The sequence below is a fragment of the Astatotilapia calliptera genome, chromosome 14, assembly GCF_964374335.1.
Source record: "Astatotilapia calliptera chromosome 14, fAstCal68.1, whole genome shotgun sequence".
Classification (NCBI taxonomy): Eukaryota; Metazoa; Chordata; class Actinopteri; order Cichliformes; family Cichlidae; genus Astatotilapia; species Astatotilapia calliptera.
The window spans coordinates 10,565,393-10,589,070 of record NC_137435.1 but is presented as its reverse complement, the minus strand read 5'-3'; the positions used below and the strand labels follow the sequence as shown (position 1 = coordinate 10,589,070).

The following is a 23,678-nucleotide window of genomic DNA, read 5'->3' as shown; positions in this document are numbered from 1 at the left end:
CACGCCTCTGGCAAATTATCCACCTGCAACAGCCTTTGCAGTGGAGTGCCATGGGTTAACACACCATTGCTATAAGCCTGTCTTTGATATAAGCCGCTCAATGTGTGTGAGCCGAAAGAGAGGTAAGATAAGGGGGTCAAATGCTGAGAGGGGGGAGAGAAATTTAAAGACAAAGTTGGAGATGCATTGAGTGAGCGAATGAGCGCTGTCTGTATCGCAGGACAGTGCTGGAGGCAAGGTGAAGAGCATCAGTACGGAAGCATACAACAGAGCCACACTGTGATTAGGCCAGGTTTGTGCTTATGGCGTAAACAACACTCATGATGGGGCAGAGGATTTATGTTGAATAGTCAGTAGAAATGGACTGGAGGGGAGCTCATCCACTGTAAGCTTTAGTTTAATGCACATAAATCCGTTATTTGACCAGAAAAGGAGAGATTTAGTGGATGTTTTCTTTCTTTGTAAACTATTATTCAATATTTCCATTTTTTTAAACATTTCTTATGTACATATTTTGCGTGTACAAAGACTTTAACATCTCAATCATGTTGAATCATAGAGACACTTTAATAGTAAATACTCCTGCAGTGCAAAATAAAAAAAAGAATGGATTTCTGCTACAGCTGAGGATTTAAGCAGTCACCTATAACCAGGAACATCTGGGGCTGCTTAGCCATTTGATATTTTTCTTGGTGTTCGCTGCGCTGCACATTCATCTCTGTCTACTATCCTCAGGTAGTATTTGATGATATTTGGCCCCTGATAGCCCGACAATGTTGCCGCTTGTGAACTTGAACTACCTTGAGGAAACCAGGATGGATAAAAAGGAAGCGGTCCTGCATTATACATCGAGCAGAGTCTCTTCTTCCTTTTGTTTCTACTTTTCTTCTTCCTCTCATTAATTCACTTTCTCCTCTCCTGTCATTCCCGCTGCTTCCGTTGTGGAGATAGCCATGTCCATTCTGTTTTGAGGAAAAAGCCAAAGGCGAGACCCACGCTGTGCTGTGTGTCTCTGTGGGATTGAGTGCGGGTGCCTTCTGATAAACCTTTAATTCCCTGGTGGGTCTGTTTTTTGTATCCCTCTAAAGATTTGTGAAGAGCTTGTTTTACTTGGTTTAATTTCCTCAGAACAAAGCTCATCTGATCTTCCCACCCAGACTGGTGTGTGGCATTAAGTCTTCATTTTCATTAATGTTGGAGGGCAGCACGGGAATCTCATTTTAATTTGACATTTAAACATCTGTTTTCAATTTCCTGAGGAAAAGAGTGTGTGTTTATGTGTGTGAATGAGCGTGTGTGTGTGTGTGTGTGTGTGTGTGTGTGTGTGTGTGTGTGTGTGTGTGTGTGGACAGGGGATAGCTTATGGGGGTGATGAACCTGTTAGTTTTCAGAACTGAGAGCAGCCATCTCAGCTGACCTTTAAAGGAGGGTTTGAATGCAAGAAATGATGGCAGCTAATTGCATTAGCTTCAACACAGCTCCAATTTGCTACTGTGGACCTGGAGACAGCTTTATTATACAGTACAATATAGCCCAACAGATGTTTGCCACTACAAGCTAAGACTCTGCTTTGATGAATGATTTTTTCCCCCTTTTTTATGCATAGTCAGCAATTTGTCTTGCAGCAAGCCATGTCAGCCAGGTGAGGTAAAACATGTTTTGTTCTTCCACTCCTGAAAAGAGGAAATGCAGGGCAGAATGCATCCCTTTACCTTGACAAAGCGTATTGATATCTGTCCAGGTCCGGATATCCACTCTGTTCCATCCCATCATCAGCATATTTGTGCAAATCCAGGACGGACAAAGAGGCGTCTTCATGCTGGGACCTGTGACTTTGGCTCATTTCCACATATTAAGCTACAAACTGAAAATCTCTATGTACACGCATACACTCCTCTCTCTCTCTCTCTCACACACACACACACACACCAAGTTTGGCCCCTCTGTTAATAGCCCAGGAAATATTATCTGCAAGGGGACAGCTGCAGGCTCACTAGAGAGACAGAATGGTAGAGTAGGCTCATTATCCCAAACACAGATACAGACTGCACCGCACACACTTACAGGACAGCACGTAGTGTGAGCGCCTTGCATCACTTCCCCCCACCAGAATTCTGGGTCCCAAAACAGGAGCTGTAAGGGGCGAGCAGAGATATATGTGAATACAGGAAGGAGCAATACTGGATCTTTTATTTACATGAGTTGGAGGGGGCAGGCAAAATGATTCTGCCACAGCCCCAGATCCAGATCTGATGGGGCTTCTGGGGATAGAGTTGGGGCTTTGTACCCCATCCAGATTTCGGTCTGTCTGTCGATCTCACAGACTGTCTGGCTGCCTCTGTCTCCCTCTTGCTCACTCCTCCTCAATCCCAGAGGATTTTGTTTTCCACTACGCAGATGTTCAGCGTTGTCTGCTGTGCTGCACTCAGCTGTGTTTATAACAAAGAGGTGTTGGTTTGGAGGTGGAGAAAGGCCGTGAGGTGGGGGAGTGAGTGCCGTTGGGGGGGGGGGGGGGGGGGTTCACTGCACTGTTGGTGTAAACACTGAATGATGCCAGCTCTCCCTCGGGCCTCCAACAAGTCAATATAGCATCGTTTTTCCCTCTTTTCCTCCGAGCATATCATTCTTTATTTTCCAGAGGGACAGATGCCTGTGAATATTAGCTCCCTGGCACTGAAAGACTGTATTTACCTCAAAGGAAAAATATGATTTCCCTCATATCTTCAATGTACAGATTCTTGATCAGTATCAATCACTGTCTCCAACTGATGCAGCATATTTATACCTTGGTACATTAGGTTGACTTTTACAATAATCCTCTTAAGGACAAGCTGGATTTGCTGATACAAACAGAGACAGTTTCTTCAGATGGAGCTGGTGCTCTAATGGATCGGATGTTTGGTGTTTACATTCCTGAATGACTCGATCTGCTATTAACCATACAGCATGAACTCGGCCCACAGCTGCACTGCTGAGTGTGAGATGAATTAGAGTGAGAGGCTGAAAAGTTAGGGAGTTACACACGTAATTGCCTTTCAACTGTATACAGCACAGTGTGTATAGATCTGCGGACCCATGCCTTCTCTTGATGGTGCAATGGCAAATAACTCACAAAATATCCAGTGAATCCTTTTGCTTTGTTTCTGATAAATGCTGCCGCATGCTTTGGAATTTAGATGCTTCTGGGGAGGCGTGGGTGTGATTAGGCAACAGGACTGTGGAAGCCATTACAGGCCATCTTCCTCTAAAACAAAGTTCCTTTTAATGGACTGAATACTCAGTGTTACAAGAAACAGAGAGCAGTATCTGGGCTTGCCAATGACCAATTAAGTGCTTAAAGGGTTTAGTCAGGAATTTGTAGGCTGTCAGTAGGTGAGGGGTCCTTCGGTGACTTGAGAGCAAGCTAAGGAGCCTGAGACAAAAAGATAGCTAAAGTGCAACTTTTATCCTCAAAATGCAGACAGAACAACTTGCACATAATTTTCAGGTTTTACCTACAGATAGCAATGCACACGCACACAGTGCCTTGATCTTCCCTACTCTGTGTGTGGCCTGAATTTCAGGATACAGACACTGTTTTTATATATTTTATATGTATATATGCATTGGAGCTGGAAACATGATTACTGGCACACACTGTCTGCCAAAAGGAGCTTGTTGCTTTTTCATAACCTTCTCTCCGCTCAATAAACCTCCAGTTTATCTTTAACACTGCACATTATGAGCTCATTGATATGAAGTTTGTCTGCCTCTCAGAAAGTGGATTTGCATTGATCTACTTTGTTGCGACGTCCACTTATTAATGATATTAATCTACTAGTCTGATTAGGCAGGGAGGCAAAGACTAATGATTTTTAGGTGCAGCCACGTATACAGAACTACTCAGTTCATATTTTAAAACCTCCACATCTATTCGTTATCAAATTACTCTCCACAAGAAATAATTAAATGACAAACAGTGGAACTCGTGTATCCAAAAAAAATCAAAATCCATGGCTGTGTCATCTATTTTAAAGCACTCCAGCAGGGGAAATCAAAAAGACAGGAGTGGCAGTGATCTACGGCAGGCTTTCAAGCATGTTAAAATAGAATGGGTGCATGAATTCAGAATATCTAAATATGAAAGGTCAAGGAGAGATGAAGATGCAATAACAGACACACTCTTTAGTACACAATGATCCTCTGCATGGAGTAAATCAGAAGCAAGATATGCTCAACATTTTGTCATTTGATGCAGAGCCAGTTTTGTGTGTTAAGACAACTTGACTTAAAGTGTTGTTTTTTTGTTGTTGTTGTTGTTTTTAAAAAAAAAAACACACACCTCAATAGCGTGCTTCTTTCGTTCTTTCTTTTTCATACCATCCCCAGAGGGAAACATTTTAGTATTTCATTAAATGTTTCCCTTTTTTGTGTGTTTTCTCGTAGTTCTACGTGACGACTTCAGACAAAATCCTGCAGATGTGATTGTGGCTGCGGGGGAGCCGGCAGTCCTGGAGTGTCAACCTCCTCGTGGACATCCTGAACCCACCATATCATGGAAAAAAGATGGAGTGAATATTGATGACAGAGATGAGAGAATCACTGTAAGTAACTGTTATCGCTGACATGTGCTGAAGCTTAGAGACTGCTTTGTATATGTCTGTTTAAATCTATGAGAGAGAATGACCTAGTACTCTAGGTCAAGTCATTACCACCACCTCAGCGTTTGTTGAAAGATTGATTTGTTCGGCTCATTATTCTCAAATAGCAATTCCCAAACCCAAAATACCCAATCTTGATGCCTTCTGCACTTAATAACTGAGGTATGGAATTAGTCTTGCTCCATTAGCTGGCAGCATTGCATTGATTAGGGATGGCCTACTGGTGAAATCAACCAGGAGAAGTGTAGATCAGGAGGGGAGAAATGAGCTGACTGGAATCGAAGAAAGTTGCACTCAGCAGCAGCAGGACTGACTGCAGAATCAAAACAACAACTATCTGCATTTACAACCAAACCACCAATTATTCAGTTTAATTAAAATAGCACCCAGGCCAGCACAACAGTATCAGTCAGCTCTACATGCTTGCTTACTGAAGATGTTTCTTGATTATCCCTAGCTTAAACACTTTGTGGCAAACACAAGTTTGTGTCTGTAGTAATTGTTCTTGAGCAGGAGATTTTTACTTGGGTTTAATTATACTGCGCTCGTTAGAAGTAAGTCAAACTCAGCAGTTGGCTAACATAAGCAGGCAGTGAGTAGGCAGTAGTTAGTAGTGCGCCTGGATCACATTTTAACAATCTGACTAGATGGATTTTAAGATTCTGGCTGCACATTGTACAATTTTTAGGCAATCAAAGAATTTGGCCCCCCAAGTGCTGACAAAGTGCTGAACTTCACTGTACAGTCGTGGAAAATCTAATCTTGCCCAGATAATAAATATAAGCTACTAATAAAGATGTTCCACTCAGTATGTCTGCAGTCTGTCGCTGAAAAACCAGCCTGGGCTACTTGTGCACAATAAAATAAAACTTTCTGGGCAGGTCAGAATTGTGATTTATCGCTGCTGGCTATCTTTAGCGGAGAGCTGTTCATGACTGAACACAGTTTTGCACAGCGAGGGTGAGTTGAGGTTGGATATATTGAGTCCCAAGCTCTTTAACAGTGTAGCTGTTCTTTCTCAGTTTTTTTTCCTAAGCCGCACATTCAGGAAATCTGGACGCTGCACAGCATAATTGAAAGAAACAAGCGCATAATCTGGTTTAAAGAGAATTAAATCATATCTGTCTCTGAGTTTAGTCAGTTGTCACTGAGGAGCACAAAAATTTCACTACACAGTGGACCTTGTTGACTGGAGGAATTTAGTGTAGTATTTGCTCATTCAAATAGTGCATATCTGGCCATTGTATGCACAGCAGCTATCTTTGCCCGCTGTTGCATCACAGATAGTGTTCTCTCCTTAAACTGACATCAAAACTATTCATGTTCAGCATTTGATCTTCTGTAAAATAAAAGGAATGTTAATCTCTGTCATCCTTTACCCTTTCAGTTTTGGTTATTATCTACTGGACTACCTCATACTTTGAAGATAAAGCAGTCCTGTTTCATCTCCGTGTCATGCATGCCTCACACACACGTTCTTCCACCTAATCATGTTTGTGCCTATTTAAGAACAACACGGATAAACTGTTCCTGTTTCTGCAATAATACTGATTTTACACCCAGAATAGTGGAAGCTATGACTTTTGTCTGCTGTTGGATGAAATTCTCTGAGTAAACGTTTTCAATGCTGCTGCTTGATGACTCAGTTGTGTCCTTGTAGCTTGGAGCAATGTTGGGCCTTCTGAGGAACTAAAAACAGTCTGGACCAGCTGGTGTTGCTCACTGTAAACTTCCTGTCAAGTACAAAACCGTACAGATTGAGTGTTCCCAAATGACCATTTTAAAAGTAGCGCCAGACGTCATGAATGGCAATCGGAATATGTGTAATCAACTGTGGTGACAGATGTTAACAGATCAAGTTGTATTAGAAATAGAAAAATCATACGGCAAGCTTGTTTATGGTATAGTAAATTTGGTTGCAATGAATGACCATAGAGGGAGAAGCAGAGGTCTTTTTAATGTAATGAACAGCTGAGCTCGTCAAACCCCACCCCATCTAGTCTGCATTGTTATGTTTGTTTCAATCCACTTCTCCCACCATGCAGCATGCTTAAACGTGCAGTCTCCTTGGTGATCATTGTTGATCAGAGCAAGGTCCCAAACCACCTGCAGTGGGGATTTTCTCTCTGCACTGCACTTTATACTGGGTTTGGGATGGCTTGGATTTACTGGATATAGCTTAAAAAGGAGGGAATTAACTCCAGAAAGGAAGAGAGAGCGCACGGAATTCTTCTGTGTGCTATCTATTTTAGCCAGCTATACGTAAACACCTACTGCACACTGCGTGCCGTGACACACATGGATCCAGCACGGCATTAAAACCACCTGCCTGATATTGTATACGTCCCTACTTTGTGCGCCATTTCACATATATTCATGACTTCATGCAAAAGGTTTCCCACAGCCATAAAAAGTAAGTTACCCTGCTGCTGTGCCACTAGCAGCAGCTGGCCACATCCCTCTCAACTCTGTCTAAATGGTCTTCCAGGAACAATAAGGGAGGGACAACTAAATAGAAAAAGAGAAAATGCCAGTATTTAAGCCTAGACCATTGTCTCGTTAGAGAGAGAGTCTGCCGGCAGCATCATAAATGGCCAAAATGCAGCACATTGTCCTTCTCGTTTTGTGCTGTAGTTGTGGCTAATTATCGGCCTGGAAAATGAACTGCTGTGTGAATACCAACAGAGTTGGTGCTGAATGGGGGGCTTTTGCATTATCAGCATTGCCAAATGACATGAGACAAAAGGCAACAGGATAGTGCCATCTCCCTCTACTGCAGGGATAATGGTCAGATTGTTGGGGCTTTCAGCAGCCAGTGTGCTGCACTGTGTTGTGTTGAGAGGATATGCATGCAGGAAAAAAAAGAGGGCCGCTGCTACATTCATTTACTTTAGCCAGCTCTCAGAGTCCCTGCTGCTCTGGCACTCCAAATATGCCTGCAGAGAATGGGAAACTGCCACAGACTCACAGAGGTAAGGATATGGATAGAGGGAACAGGGGCCTTAAGTGGTTCCTCATGTCAAAGCCCTGTGGAACCAACAGTACACCCCCTCTTTCTCTGCTGCATGGTCTGCCCTGACCTTGGGCCTTTGTGAGTGTCACAGTGTTTTAGCTGTTAAGCCTTTCCTCAAACAAACAGTAACATAATGATACTTCAAACCCCTCCAGCACCACAGGGTGCCCTAAATAAGCCAGGCTTCCAAGCCTCTTCAAGTCCCTCTGCCTCCTGCTTTACCATGAATATTAATCAGGGGTGAAGGGCCGAGGAATGCCGCAGAACCAGAAGAATGTGTCTGCTGTCCAAAGTTGTCCTTCAAGAAAGTTAAACTTATTGCAACTACTTTACAAAAACAGATGAAAACACGCTGTTTGAGGTATAGATGAGATGCCCTAGCACGCATGTGACTACATGTGTAACTGGGCTTAACACGGTGGTCATGGCTGAAGCAGATTGTTGCAATATTGTGTGTCAAGTTCTCTGTCAGGTGTTCCCTAATGAAGCTATCCATTACATGCTTGCAGAGGGTGGTCCTGGTCTTGCAGGCTGATGTGTGCATTTAAAACCTTAAGCTTTATCAGGGCACAGAGATCACCGTGCACCGTGCTATTGTGTGCATCTCTGCTGACTGGCACGGTTGTCAGCAGAGAGAAGGGCTGAGGGGCCTGTGCTGGGACCAGGACTGCTTTTCCGACTGCCTGAGAACAAAGCATCTCCTCTGGCCTGTAATCAAAGCCCTGGGAAATAACAGACATGACATTCACCTGGACAAACACACATTTTCTCCTCTGTGTGTGGGTGTGTATACGTGTATGTAGTTCATGTGTGCTTGAATGAACGTCCACTTGCTCTCACTTGTAGTTGTATGAACGTACATAAAAAATAATAAAAAAAATGCCTCAGGTGCCTCAGTGAGCTGTGGTTCTGCTGGATTTGAAAAGTATTCTTTAGCTTGGCGAGAAACAGGTCAGCTGATAGTGGCTTAGAGTCAAGTTCAATATGACTGCAAACGGCATAAAACAACTAAAGACTAAAGTCATCCGGTTGGACTGTGTCTCCGTAAGCTCAAAGCAAAAACCCAGTGAAAAGCCTCTTTCCCATCAAGCCATTATATGTTTGTGAGTGCATTTTATCACGGTGTTGTAATGGGCTTTTGGTGCATAAATGCTCGCTGGAATTCTTGAGTGCAATCAGGAAATGTTTCCTAATGTTTGGGCTTTGCTGTTTTCTGTGTGTCAACAACAAGTCCCAAGTGTCTCTCAGACTAATATTGCCATTTTTCTCTCCATACAAAGCCTATCACCTTCTCTTCTGCTTTCACAGATACGTGGAGGGAAATTGATGATTACAAATGCCCGGAAAAGCGATGCTGGGAAGTATGTGTGCGTCGGCACAAATATGGTTGGAGAACGTGAAAGCGAAATAGCTGAACTTACAGTGCTTGGTATGTACCTCAGATTTTTGTCTATTTTTCTGCTTCTAATGCTACCCCCAAAACATGCAACAGCCACACACTTTTCTTTTTTTGGCCTGCAGAATAAAAACAAAGGTCCAGATGTTAAGCTATGATCGTCTCCCTCCCAGGTTACTAAATGGTGTCACTGACCTTTATCAGATGAAGTGTGAGATTACCTCCAATCTCACACTTCATTATGAATCTCAGGCTGTTCTCTGCAGCTTCCCTGCAAACCAGCTGCATCTTGTTTCACCGTCACTGACCTCTGACCCTGACTCTCTCTGGCCTAAGCACAGAACATGTCCAGACTCCTGATTTTTAGCATCATCTTCTTCACTTCCTTTATTTTCTTTCCCCAGAAACCTTGTCAAGATAAGAAAATTACAGTGAAATAAACTCAGAATACATAAGGGCTACCTACTCCTTCTACTTTTCTGAGTGTCATAATCAAGAAATTCTTCATTTAAGTTCTTAGTTGTCCTTACAACTTACATTTGTTTAAATGTTCATTAATATGTATTGCCCCTCTTTCTAAATAAATTAAAAAACAACAACAACAACAACTAACCATGGTATGTGGCTGTGGTTCAGGAGGTACAGCAGGTCATCTACTAATTGGAATGTTGGTGGTTTCATCCCTGGATGTTCCAGTCTGTTTGCCAAAGTATCCTTGGGCAGGATAATGAACCCAGAGTTACTCAAATGCATTAATCGGGTGTGTATGTGAATGTTAGATAGAAGCTGAATGAGACCTATATAAAAAGTGCATTGCCTGCTCGAGTAGAAGAGCACTATATAAGAACCAGTCCATTCACCATGTCCCATCTGATGGAATGTGTTAAGACTAAGAGATATGAATTTCTTATTTTTCAATATTATAAATTACTAATATAATTTTTTTTTTTTTTTTTTTAACTTTTGTGACTTGTTGAGCAGAGAGAGTCGGACCGAGAGTGGTATATACCATCTGGCTTCTATAGTATACTGGATTTTGTCTTATAGGTGTCTATCTTTGTTGGGGTGGGATTCAAATATTGCTATAGCTTGGATCCATGATGGATTTACAAATAAAAATACTCTAGCACCAAACATCAATATTTGGGCACATGCAGGTGCTCTAAATTGATTTCCCAAGCAATTTGACTTTCAAAAGTCAAGTCAAGTTCCCTTTACTTTTTGCCCTACTTTACCAGATAAGCGCCACCACAAAGATTCAATGAGCTTACATTGAATCTTTGTGGTGGCGCTTATCTGGTAAAGTAGGGCAAAGTAAAGGGAAGTTGCACTAAAAAGAGAGAAAATGGTGAACAGCAGAGGAAGGCAAATCAGAAAACTCATTTACTGAACTGACACGTACTAGAAACTGAATAATAATGAGAGATTATATTAGCATGAACACTGACACCTTGGTTTAAATAAATACAAAACGACTGTTTTTGCCTTTTCTTTTCTTTTTTGTTTTTAAACTTTCTCCACTGTGATTTATTTTTAGTTGGTTTTTTTTTTTTTTTTGGACGGATCTGAGATTTTTTTATGTTTTTTTTATGGAATCAAAGCTTCAGCTCTATTAAAAAAACATGATTGAAGGACTGCTGTGTGTTCATTTACGTGCTCTTTTTCATCTCTGCAGAGCGTCCCAGCTTTGTCCGTCGCCCGAGTAGCCAGGTGGTGTTAGTGGACCAAAGCGTAGAGTTCAGGTGTGAGGCCCGTGGCGATCCAGTTCCCACTGTTCGCTGGAGGAAAGATGATGGTGATCTGCCGAAAGGAAGGTCTGACTCATCAACTGGTCCCCTTTCATCCCACAATACCTGCCTAAGTCACACACTCCCTGTCTTTGTTTGATCCACCCTCGCTTTTGTCTTTGTCTGCAACTGTTTTTGTCTTTGACAACATGTGATATATGAGTACCTGTTTTAATCTAGGTATGAAATTCGCGAGGACCACACCCTGAAGATCCGTCGTCTGGTCTCTGCTGATGTGGGCTCCTACACATGTGTGGCAGAAAATATGGTGGGCAAGGCGGAGGCATCAGCTACGCTCACTGTCCACGGTAAGACAAAATACTCCTGTAGTCCTACAAATATGTTATTCATGGCCCCTTGGACAGCTATTCTGAATTCATTTCCATTTTGGGTTATTGTGCTGCCTGATTTAAATGCAGTTTAGCCCAGCTACGGTGCAATAATGGTCTTCAGCTTTAGCGCCACATGGTCATCACTTTCAGCTATTCTCTCTCAATTAGCTGATTGATTTCTAATAAAACAAAACGCAAAAATCCATAACAGCTGTAGAGAGCACATGGGAGCTCGGCTGTAATCGATTTCATTTGCCCTATACAAGTGGCATTACTCCGGAGGCCTGTCTTCCTTCACATTTTAAGATGTACAATAGTATTTGTGAAAATATGGAATATCTCAGTGCCTCCAGTAGCCGTCTCTACTGGATGTCTTATTAACACAGTTGGAATATAAAGCAGCTGGTCACAGAGTATGAACATTCAGAAAGAAACCATTCAGAGGAATTGGGGGCTGGGATCACCCCCCAAACCCTCCTGAGAACCAGAGGAACACAGAGACCATTTAACGGCAAACTAAGGGGGAATGCTGAGAGTCGGGTGAGACAAGACGGGTGGGAAGGAGGGGGGAGCTTAGTGGTGTTGGATGGAAGGGCAGTGAGTATGTTGGTCATGGAGGTGCCTCACCAATGATGCAGAACAGGTTGGGATTTGGGGCTGGGGGCAATTGTGGTGAAGAGGATAGAGGGGGAGAAAGAATTCTCCAGTGAGGTCAGTCATATTAATGTCACTACCAGCAGTCTGCACAGCCGAGATTTAAGGAGACAAGGCAATTCTATTCCTCTGCCAACCCCCACATGTTTAAAAAAAGATACTTCATCCTCACATGGCTACCCTTTGCAATTATTTCTTGCTTTTCTCCACAAGACAGCGATCTTTAGATTGGTTTGAGGAGCAAGATTAGGCACACCTGCCAATAAACCCGTCAATAAATCTACTTCTCTTATTGCCTTTTTTCATTCTTTCTCTCTCCCTGATGAAAGCTTAGTTAATGAAAGGGAACAGCATTGATGCACCAGTTCAATAAGCTGTTCTCCTGAGCAAGGGTCATATTTGAAATTCTAAAACCTCTCCTGTCCTGAGTGGAAATTAAATGTCTTAACCTCGGGCCAGTTCCCTGCTGTGTGGAGAAGGAGAGAAGCAAAGCCCTGACCCTCTTTTAATACATTACTGTTTGCCCACATATTATAAGAGTTAGAAAGGTACAAAAAAACACTTAAACTACAAAGAAAAACCACCTCCACAGAGTTAGAAACCAATTTTTTCTCTCCAAGTGTAACACCAGGTGAATAGCATGTAATTTGAATCATATGACTCCTTGAGCTAATGCTATGGTTAAATCCAACGATGGCTGATGCCTAAACCCAAGTTCTAAGAATCATTTCCATTTATCCTTGAATTTCATGACTTTTATTCAGACCAGGACACGAGGAGGCCATCGAGGTTGTGGCCACTGAGTAGTCCAGCTAATTAAAGACTAGCAGGCCACAGTCCCACGCCCGGAAATGACATGCTTCTAATTACAGATGTGGGCACAGGAATGGAAAGAAAAGCTGGGTAATTGTAGGTCTGAGCAGGCCAAAGTAGAGTAAATGATGTATAGGTAGTAAGATGCCGCTATAGTACTGAAGACAACAGCATTATGGGGGGCAGTCGTTTAGCCTGTGGGTTCAGTGGGCATTGCTGTTGCCCTGAATCAAAACTCAAAGTAGGGCAATATTGCTAAGCCTGAAAAGTAAAGGGGCATATAAGGCTGAAATGAAATGAATATAAATATTCTTTGAATTGAAGTTTTTCTTCTAATTGTGTGGTCATGTGTAAATGTAAGATAAAACCAGTTTAATTAAAACTGGATTTAAAAAACGGTTCAATGTAGAAGTCATTTCCTACAATGTCATTATGAAATGTCTTTATCATTGCAGCTGATTGAACAAAAAAAATATTAGAACTATAACGAGACACGCAGTATTAAAGATACTGGCCTTCAAAGCTAATCTATTATAGAGCGGGACAGTTTCTGAGAAGAATGCTGTTCTGTATGGACGGGGAGATTTTCACGCTTTCTGTGGTGGGATTGTCAGCGAACAATGACGACATTGTGAAAGTGGCGCCTGGGGCTATTTTTCTTTCAATGCGCTCTGCTCTCATTACTAACTTAATCAGTGAATTATTGTCTTACACATGTGTTTGTCAGTCTGCTACAGCTCCTCTGGTCTTATAAATATGTCAAGTGAAATATTCATTTGATTGATGGAAGAAACACAGAATTGGCCAAGTCACCAGCTCTATTTATACATTGATTGTAAAATAGCTAATCTAAGCCACTTGAGAATGTAGTCCTGAGATAGTTTGTTCAGCTATTCATTAAGTTATGAAAATACAAAATCTATAAGGTTTAAGAATTAGAAAAAAACACACTACAGTGGGCATGGGGACAATGTTTATGCAGTATGGAATTTAAACATTGTTTCACATTGTAGTGCACAGAATTTTAAAAAAGTCGATGTGTTATTATTTCTGAGCTGGTTAAGTTTGTCCTTAGCCATGATTTATGTGCAGAAAGGTCATGAATGCAATGGTGGTCCCTAGAGCAGCGCTGCTAATAACCCATGTAAAGGGTCTGGAAGGAGACTTGGAACTGGTGCCAAAACAGAGTGAATGAGAGGAACTTTCCCGCCGGCTTTGTGTGTGCAGTTCGAGTTATAATAAATACCAAAACCTGTGATAATAAATATTTGCCTGTTGTTGTGAGATCTCCACTTCGGCTCATGTACAGAATGCAAAATCTCAGCGAGGGACAGAATAAAGTATGATGTACATCTCCCAGTGGGAGCTGCTATTAATCAGGCCAAATCCTCTGCATGCAGCCTGAGTCTTGTGTTGATGACAGGCCCACTGAACAGCAGCCTCGATCAAACCCCTATAAATATCTCTGCTGTGGTCTTCGGTACATAGTCTGCCTCCTATTGGGCTGGATGCCACAGTGCTCGGTGTGTTTTCCTCGGCTGCTCTGATCAGCTTATCGATAGACTAACCTCTGCTCTGTGAGCCAGAAGAAAGCTCACAACAAAGTAGCCAGGTCAGGTTTAAAGATCTCCTCTCCCACCAGGTCCACAATTGTGATCACAGCAGCATGGGAGAGGTAGGGTTACCTAATTAAAGGCTTAGACACACATGAATGGGTGTGTGGAAGCGTTGCAAGGTGAAGGGGGTGTTGTGTATGTTCACATTACTGTGTGTTCCTGGAGCATCTCGCACATGGATAGTGCTGAGCGTCTTCTAGGTTTGTTTGATGTGCGTGCTATTTGCATTTTAAAGGCCAGCGATAGGCAGGGGGAGGAGGAAGAGGTTGGTCATTACTCTGACTGACAGCGTTTATGTTTCCGAGGGAGCCGTTGAAGCAGACAGATTAGATAAGGTGAGTGATTGGCTGGGGGAGATTTATGACCGGAGAGTGACAGTTAACATTCACCTTGTGTTTTTATAGTCCCGGGGTACATTTGCAAGGCTACATTTAAGAGACTGGTGTAGCCATTCCTAAGGGTGCTCTAAACCTCATTAAGGGTGTAGGGATGTTCACCTTCACACAACACCTGGAACAAGAGGAAAAAGGATAAACAAAGCTTGATGTTGCTGAGCATAAAACATCTGCTCTGTGTGCTTCATATCGCTGTGCCTTTTTATTTCACTTAGTCTGCCATTTTTCCTGTCCTTGAACACCTTCCCAAATTAAAATCACATTGAATCAGATGCATTTCAATGCCTTTCTGACTCATTCACAGGAATTATTCTTTGCATGTTATCGTGTGGTCCCTAGGGTTTGAGTGAAGTATGAAATATGACATGTTTTACTGATGATGGCATGATTATTTGTACATGTGGACATCACATTGTTTTCCTTGTCTCTCCTCTTTGTGTCATGCTGTTTAATATTTATTTATTCACCTTTGGGTTGTTGTTGTGTTTTTGTTTCCTTTTTAGTTGTGTCTGGTAAGTTGAAATGTCACCCGTCACCTATTCACCGCCCTGACAGAGACAGGAAGCTGTCACAACCCCCCTCCATTCTCCTCACATCACCTCTCCACCATCCAATCAGCACTCATGTTTCAGTTGTCACGGGCAACAGTGGCAAAAGGACATTAATGGGTAAAAAAAAAAAAAAAAAGTACACTCAGCTTGGGCCTCCAAGGTAAAGCTGCACCATTTCATTCTATTATTTCCCCCTTTTATGCATTACCAAACCCCATCTTATTCATGGACAAATTATTTCTGTATTTCAAGTGACAGTTTTCAGATTGCTTTTCTTATGTATTATACAGCCACTGTGTAAAAAATATGAAAATGTGTGCAGAGTTGTATCATTTGAGGGCATATCCACAGCACTTTTGATATTAAAAGCGTAAACTGGGCTGCCTCTCGACCTCTACATACAGGTTATTTGTCCTCACAGACTGAGACTAGTGTCACCATGTGACATTGGTCTGTGTCACCACACTTTGTCTGAGATGGACTTTGTCATTAACATGCATGGATATGGCATTGTGGTTGAGGTCTGCACTACTGGAGGGTGTCAGCATGGACAGATGGCTTAAATTTATTCCCCATTTCCATGTAAATTTTAATGGTCCATGCCCTTGCCCATGCAAATGAGGGGCACAGGAGTGAGCCTTGTTTTTTCTATTCATTACAACAATAATATGCTTGCATTTTTGCATTTGATCAGCATACTGTTTGATCTGCTGTGCACACATCATGTAAAGTTTTGAAAACGAGCCGGATTCAATAACAGATTAAATACAAGCACATTGGCCTGCGCTTACATTTCCTTTGTCTTCTATTCATAGAACTCAGACCCTCTTGTAACTATAATACTGTGATAAATGTAATAGGCAGTAGTGTGTTTGTCTATTCATTGGCTAACCATTTTCATGGCTGTCCTCCAGTACCGCCAGCATTTGTGGTAAGACCGAAGAACCAGGTGGTTGGAGTTGGCAGAACTGTCACCTTCCAGTGTGAGGCCACTGGAAACCCACAACCGGCCATTTTCTGGCAGCGGGAAGGCAGTCAGGTAAATAAAATAAACTGCAGTAAAAGTTTTCATCTCAAAAAGCTTTGTAAATAACTATTTGTAAGCTTATTTCACATGATTGGCTATCATTTTAGAATGAAATCTTCCATCTGTCCAGTTGATTTGCTCAAGGAAATACTAAAATGGTGACCACATGTAATCCTTTTTCATCCATTCTAGAACCTGCTGTTCTCCTATCAACCTCCTCAACCCTCCAGTCGGTTTTCAGTGTCTCAGACTGGGGATCTGACCATCACTGATGCTGTGCGCTCAGATGGGGGATACTACAGCTGCCAGGCCCTCAACATTGCTGGCAGTGTGATCACCAAGGCTCTGCTAGAGGTCACAGATGGTAGGCAAACTTTTTTTAAACACCCTTTTTGCATATAACAAAGCCTGAGAGAGAATTAGGAACACTAGGAGGACATTTAGAGGAATATGTCGGATAATACTTCGGAATTTCAGATAATCTTTGGTTTATTGGTATAATGCTGTTCAAATGTAATGCTGTGGCTTTGCTTCAGAGCATATTAATATCCAAAGTGAGGTTTGTGAGGTCTGGTCTGGCCAGTTCGTTGTGTTCCTGTCAGAGGTAGAGACTCTCTGGTGCCTGTGCACCCAGACCGTGGCGCAGTACTTGGCTTCGCTGGCTTCACACTGGCTAAAGTCTCCTTCAGTATTCCATGGCTGGCTTGCTGCTGTCTACTGTTGGAAGACTGTAGCCATGTGGTGAGGTCTGGATTGGGTCCTCTAATTACCCTTCTAGCCAATCCCTGACAAGCCTGGTGGACTAACCTTGGCTTCACTTCCACCATTCCCACAGTAATCTGGGCAGCTATTAGTTTGTCTATGACACACCTAGATTCATCCCTTCATTTAACAAATGTCCTTCTTCATTTAAGACCTACAATGGCGTGCTCCAAATCTACGTCCTCCTCTCTCTCTCATTCTGTCGTGCTCTCTGGATAATAATAACAGTTATTAAAGTGAGCAGGCCGCTCTGAGGCCACTACTTCTCCGCAGGCAGATTTGGTAATTACAGGTCATGCTGACAGTGTTTTAGTAATTGCACCATCCCCGGCACAAAAGCAAAGACAAAGCAGCCCACAGATTACACCACAGCATGGTTCTGAAGATCTACGCACACATACATATATCATTATGTGTTGCTTTTACACTGTGTTAGATATTAATTTGAGTTCTTCTCACTGAATGCAACTTGCTAGTAAATCAGTGGGGCTGACAGCAGTGGTCATCAATAGTGCTATGAATAATAATGATAATCTGGGGGAGGCAGAAAACCTATAGTAGGAATATGATGAATCGCAAACGGCAGAAATTATTTAAAGTCTTCCGCCGTTTTTGTGCATTACATCCTTTTTCTGTCAAACACACGCTTTTACTCTGTCTTTGTTTGATTTGTGTTGAACACCCGGGGTTCACAGGCTGTGAGACAGGGAGGAGTTTAAACATCCTCATGCTAATACCTTTGTCTGTTCTGGCTAGATGTTTTTTTTTTTAAGCCTTTTTTCCCTGTTTGGTGTTTTATGGCAGGGGGATGGGCCAGGGAATTGTTGGCTGCAAGCGTTTTTATGTATACTGCTAGTCTTATGGTGGATCTGCAGCGAGAGGACTGAAGTATCTGAGCTGCTTTCATTTTAATTACACTGTTTTTATTTGGCTAAGTTGGACTCCTGCTGTTGAATGATTAGAAAATTGCTTCCAGTTCTTAAAATTGAATTGAATTCCTCTCCTGCTACCATTGCAGTTTTCCCATTCTTTCATTGTTACAAGCTTGTTTACCCAATTCTCACCGTTCTATACCTTTTGTGTGTTTACTCCCACAAGCTGGATATAACTGACTGAATCCCGTGTCTTTTCTTTCCCCGCTACACCACATGAAACCTTCACAGATTAGCGCCATCCACATAATTGCCCATTTTCCTTCCTGCTTCCACAGTTGTGTCAGACCGCCCGCCACCAGTCATCCGCCAAGGCCCAACCAATCAGACGGTGGCTGTGGATGGCACGGTTGTTCTTAACTGTGTGACATCTGGTAACCCTACACCCACCATCCTGTGGAGGAAGGACGGCGTCTTAGTGTCCACACATGACTCCAGGGTCAAGCAACTGGACACAGGTGCACTGCAGATACGCTATGCAAAGGTGAGACACCTGGACACATTTAAAAAAAGTCTGTTTTTAGTGTCAAGCAAAGTTAAAGGACAGCGTAGTACCCACTGCTGTTCATAATTTCACTCAAAATCTGCTAAATTGCCATGTATTTATATACACTATATATAATACATGATTTCAATCCATTTAAAATAGACTTCAAGGTTACCCATATCACATGCATAATGTGCTTGGCAAACCCCTGCTGGTTGGTAAATAAAGCATGTGTTGCCTGCCAGCAGCCAACCCTCAGCAGGCTGTCAGTCAGTTGCCGCGGATCTGAAATGGAGTCTGTGAAGTTGAACAGTCTGTAGTTCTTGTCAGTCAGCAGGCGCTGTGGGCTGCGTGTGTGTGTGTGCGCGCACACGTCTATGTGTCATGGCAAGCTGTGTGATGCTGAACACACTTCTAGGTAGAGACAAGGAGGGGGTAACGACGTGTCTTCCAGATGGAGGCGTCACAGGGTCAGAGGTCACGTCATTTTGCGGCGTTCTGATGAATGCCGGCACGTCTTGTGGTGACAAGATTGCAGTGCGACTGGGCCGCCAGGCAGGAAAGGAGATGCATTTGAACCCTTCCCCTGCTGTAGAAGAGTAAACTCTGCAGGCACTTTACATTAATGAACTTGTCATTTATACCAGACAATATTTTAATGAAGATGTTTGGGATGATATATTTTATTCATATTGTTTTGCGGGTGTTACTTTTTTAATGAATTTTATTCTTATTTGGGTGGGGGGAAAACAGAGGTCTGTTGACAGGATATCCTTATACTTCATGATTCAAACATTTATCTTTTTCATTTTTTCTGTTTTACTGTCTAAACATAAGCACAGTAGTGTCAGAATAGCATCAATCACTAACAAACCGTAACAGAGTCATTAGTATCAAGCAGAGGCATAGACTCCAGCTGACAGAACAGACAGTTTTAAAAATGTACCTTTTTGTAATCTGTGCCATTATGTTTATGTTTCATGTTTGGCTTATTAGCATCTTAGAAACTTGTCAACAAATCTCAGTTAAATTAGGAGGAAATTCAGGCTACAAGCCAAGAAATTCTGATTTGTTTTTGGTTGGATCCAGATCCAGATGTCTGGAACTTTGACTTTATTTTTTAAAGAGAACATGTGTTTCTTCAGTTTTTCTTAAACTGCTGCATTTTAACTGAAAGAACTCTTTCCCCTGAATCTAATGCATTAATAGAATTTTATTAAAATTTTATTTTTATTCAAAACAAACTAGTCAGAAAGAAAGACAAATAAGCCCTTTTCCAGTTATGCCCAGTTCCACAAATATACTTAATTACCCATTTGCTGCACAATGGTTCACATTTTCCAAAATGCAAGTGAACCTTGTCTTTGTCTGGCAAAGTTACAGTACATCTACAAGCACATGAATCATGAATCAAGGTTTAAACATATACCACATGTGTTGCACAGAGCAGTCACTTTCATGTTTGGCATTCAGGTGGATGGCAAAGGGAGAAAAGGTCTCCAATTAGTGTATGATCCTGTGAAAATCTTTTCCATTTGACTAGGAATGCTCCGCCACTTTTGGCCTTTCCAGCTGCTTTCCCCCAGTTTCTGCTCAAAAGGAGATGATATTGAGATTATCAGGCAATGACAGCTGCCTGCTACAGACTCCTTCGGCATGTCAATAAGCAAAAGCAATGATGGTAGGGTGAAGATAACAAGAGGCAGAGCCCAGTTCAGGAAACCGTGGGACACATTTAAATAATTTCCATTTAAACAAACATCCTCCCTTCTCCTCCTCCTCTTTCAGCTCAGTGACACTGGCACCTACACCTGCACTGCCTCCACACCCAGTGGAGAGGCCTCTTGGAAAGCCTATTTAGAGGTCCAAGGTAAGCCTAACCACTTTACTAACAAGTGTATTCTTTTTTTTCTCGTTTATTTTGGTGATTGTGTTTATTTAAACTGAAGGCGAACACGAGACATAAGCCTTGGAGATGTTCCACATTCCCCTGGTTGTTGGAAAACAGCAGTAGACTATGTTTTCCTTATTATTTGCCTTTCTCTGATCTGCATTTAGAATCTGGGGCCCAATTCCAGCCAAACAGACCTACTGACCCAAACCTGATCCCCAGCGCTCCTTCCAAACCTGAGGTCACTGATGTTACCCGTAGCTCTGTCACGCTTTCCTGGAAACCAAACCTTAATGCTGGAGCCACGCCCACTTCCTATATCATAGAAGCCTTCAGGTAAAGCTTGGCCAAGAACAAACTAATAACTGGAGGGCTTCATTTAAAGCTTTTTAAATCTTAATTCTCTTTGTGGTGTGTCCACAGTCATGCATCAGGAAGCAGCTGGCAGACCTTGGCAGAGCATGTGAAACCTGAGTCATTTGTACTGAAGGGCTTGAAGCCCAGTGCAGTCTACCTCTTCTTAGTACGGGCAGCCAATGCCTATGGGCTGAGCGATCCCAGTCCAATCACTGATGCTGTGAAAACACAAGGTGAGAACTATATAATAAATTCTTATTGATGTAAATTTAAAAATATAATAATGTCACATTTGGAGTTTTAAAATATGACCACTATTTTTCATTTTTGTTCGCCTCCACACAGATATCCCTCCCACCAGTCAGGGTGTGGACCATCGTCAGATTCAGAGGGAGCTAGGAGATGCTGTCATCCACCTGCACAACCCCACTATTCTCTCCTCCTCATCTGTCAGGGTTCAGTGGACAGTGAGTATAATTTTAGCAATGAATGGACTGTTGTAGTTTGTTTTTTCTCAGGATCAGATTGCAGAGTGGATCGCTGGTATAGCTCGTCACTAGAGCTTCAAGGTTAGTTTAGTTATAGGCCTATGGTCAATTTGTCAGACCACTCAGCCGAGCAGATGCACTAACATCCTAGCATCGTACAGAGAAAGGACACTGCAGAAAGCAGCCTGGAACACAATCCAAGTTTTCTTAGTGTCCATCTGGCATCAGTCTGAACTGGTCAGCTGGCCAGAAACCAAAGATTTGCAGTTCTGTCTATAGCGGACCACTCATCCACCCAAAAGCTAGACTTCAGAGCACAACCTCTTGCAACAGGCCATGTAGTGCTATATAGCAGTGTGTGCCATGCCAGACTGTGCCATCTAAGATTGAAAACAGTTGACGGCTGTTAAAATAATACGAGTGAGAAGGAAGAAGCTGCCAACTCATGCTCTAAAGTAGAAATGGCTTACAGATGTTAAAATGGATAGGTGGGTGAGGAAGAAGTAGAAACGGCAGCTCATGGTGATTTTTCTTTTCTGGTACAAGCTAAATAACAAGTACCAATGGCCTTCTATAACTAATCTGGCAAATGTATGTTTTTGGAACAATGCAAATACGCTTTTGTGCTCCACCGACTTCCTTGCATAGTAGATATTAGACTATAGGATGGGGGTCACCAAGGGGCAAAAACAATCCCAGTTCTGTCTTTTGACACAAGGCCACCCCAGCATTCCCAGGTATTATGAAGTGCCATAGTGAGTGATAAATGGGGCTTAGGAAATGTAAAAAGGATACTGACATGTCAAGACTGATTTAAACCATTACTGCCCAGTTGCTCTGTCTCGCTGGAATGTTCCAGTAAAAGACATGACAGGAGGGAGCACCACAACTTCCTTGTTTTGTGGGGTTAAATCTATTCTCAATGTGCAGTTTCTTGGTTTTACATTTTCCTTTGTGTTGTGGTAAATGCTTGCACAGTTTTCAGCTTAATGAAGACCACCTGAGCCAGCAGCATATTTTATGGGGGAGGGATAAAGAAATCACTAAAATCTTTACAAGCCAGTGCTGCCTGCCTTCCACAGGGACTCATAGGGATATTAGCATACTGGTTAGCAGTTATTCTTTTCTTTTCCATGTTGGAAGTAACATTAATTATCACTATGATTTAAACAAATGTCTTTATTCAGCTACACACCATTTTTTTGTTTGTTTGTATTTTTGTTTTGTTTTTTACTACTACTACTACTACTTCGTGTATAAAGGTGCACTTTTTATTCTCTTTCCTGACTTTAGCAGTCAGTAGAGAGCAGGACAGGATGAGACAGGCAGTTCTGGGAGTCTGGGCCCTATTTAAGCAGCTCCAGACTTGGAGGAACCTTTGGCCAATGACCTCATAGTGTGGTTTGCACAAATCACTGCTGCTCCAAATGGCGCATAGACAGACTTTCGAAAGGAGAAATGTAGAAGATGGGGATGGATAAACAGAGGGGTGATGTGATGAGTTAGCACCCCATTCCATCTGCGTCTGGCGAACCTCTTTGCATGAATCCATGGCTGTCCAGTGATGCTACAGTTTATTACGCTGCCGTATCATTTTCCACTGTTACTTGTGACATGCATGATCCAGTTAAGCTGACACCACCTTTGCCTCTGTTCCTGTTGCGTTCACTAGGTGGAGCAGCAGTCACAGTACATCCAGGGCTACAAGGTGATGTACAGGCCTTCACCAGAGGGGCAACAGAGGAGTGAATGGGCCGTGTTTGAGGTGCGAACCCCTGGGGAGGGCAGCGCCGTCGTGCCGCACCTTCAGAAGGGCGTCACATACGAATTCAAAGTCCGCCCCTTCTTCAATGAATTCCAGGGAACAGACAGTGATGTCAAAATTGGCAAGACGCTGGAGGAAGGTGGGGAGGGTGTAAATGTGTACGGCTGTGTGCGAGAGTGCTTCAGTGCTTGCATGTGTGCATGCATGTTTTCATGTTTACACAGTTTTATATGCACGGCTTGCATGTGTGAGAGAATACAACAGCTGCTGGCAGCAGGCAGGATTATGTTATCGCTAACTGTGTTATATTCACGCATGCTTGGGTATGGCGAGCAATATACGACACCCCAGTTGCAAGTGTTATACTCATTTTTCATAAGGGTGTGGTTGTGGCAGACTTGTGAGGTTTGGTTTAAACCCAACTGCAAATTTTAATTTGTAGTGCAGAGTGTTTACTGGAGTGCGTGCGTTTTTCTGTGTTGCATGTGTGGGAGTGTTTTGATCTTTTTCTGCTGGATTCTCCTTTGTTTCCAATTGTGTCGATAATTGTTTCTGGAGTTTTAAACATAACGTTTGTTTTCTCATAATGATGTGTGTTTGTAACACTCACGCACACTGTGACTTTTTCTTTTTTCTTTTGTGTGCGCTTAGTTACCATCACAGGTTGGCGCTCACACAGCAGCATATGCCCCAGCACTATAACTGTCTATTCTGAATAACAGTTGTTTGCTTTTACCCCCCAAAAAACACTTACATTTAGCAAAGTGATGTT

At 42.5% G+C, this 23,678-nt stretch overlaps 1 protein-coding gene across 7 annotated transcripts in view; it reads left to right on the top strand.

The window, feature by feature from the left end:
* robo1 (roundabout, axon guidance receptor, homolog 1 (Drosophila)) overlaps positions 1 to 23,678 on the top strand; it is a 227,900-nt gene that overhangs the window by 180,846 nt on the left and 23,376 nt on the right. For all 7 annotated transcript variants that reach the window (XM_026191730.2, XM_080289182.1, XM_080289181.1 and 4 more), the window contains 12 exons: positions 4,426 to 4,583; positions 8,962 to 9,082; positions 10,725 to 10,863; positions 11,017 to 11,144; positions 16,112 to 16,236; positions 16,417 to 16,588; positions 18,197 to 18,402; positions 20,194 to 20,275; positions 20,464 to 20,632; positions 20,720 to 20,886; positions 20,999 to 21,120; positions 22,814 to 23,045. In XM_026191730.2, coding sequence (XP_026047515.2) covers positions 4,426 to 4,583; positions 8,962 to 9,082; positions 10,725 to 10,863; positions 11,017 to 11,144; positions 16,112 to 16,236; positions 16,417 to 16,588; positions 18,197 to 18,402; positions 20,194 to 20,275; positions 20,464 to 20,632; positions 20,720 to 20,886; positions 20,999 to 21,120; positions 22,814 to 23,045 — 1,821 coding nt within the window. The remainder of the gene's footprint in view (positions 1 to 4,425; positions 4,584 to 8,961; positions 9,083 to 10,724; positions 10,864 to 11,016; positions 11,145 to 16,111; positions 16,237 to 16,416; positions 16,589 to 18,196; positions 18,403 to 20,193; positions 20,276 to 20,463; positions 20,633 to 20,719; positions 20,887 to 20,998; positions 21,121 to 22,813; positions 23,046 to 23,678) is intronic.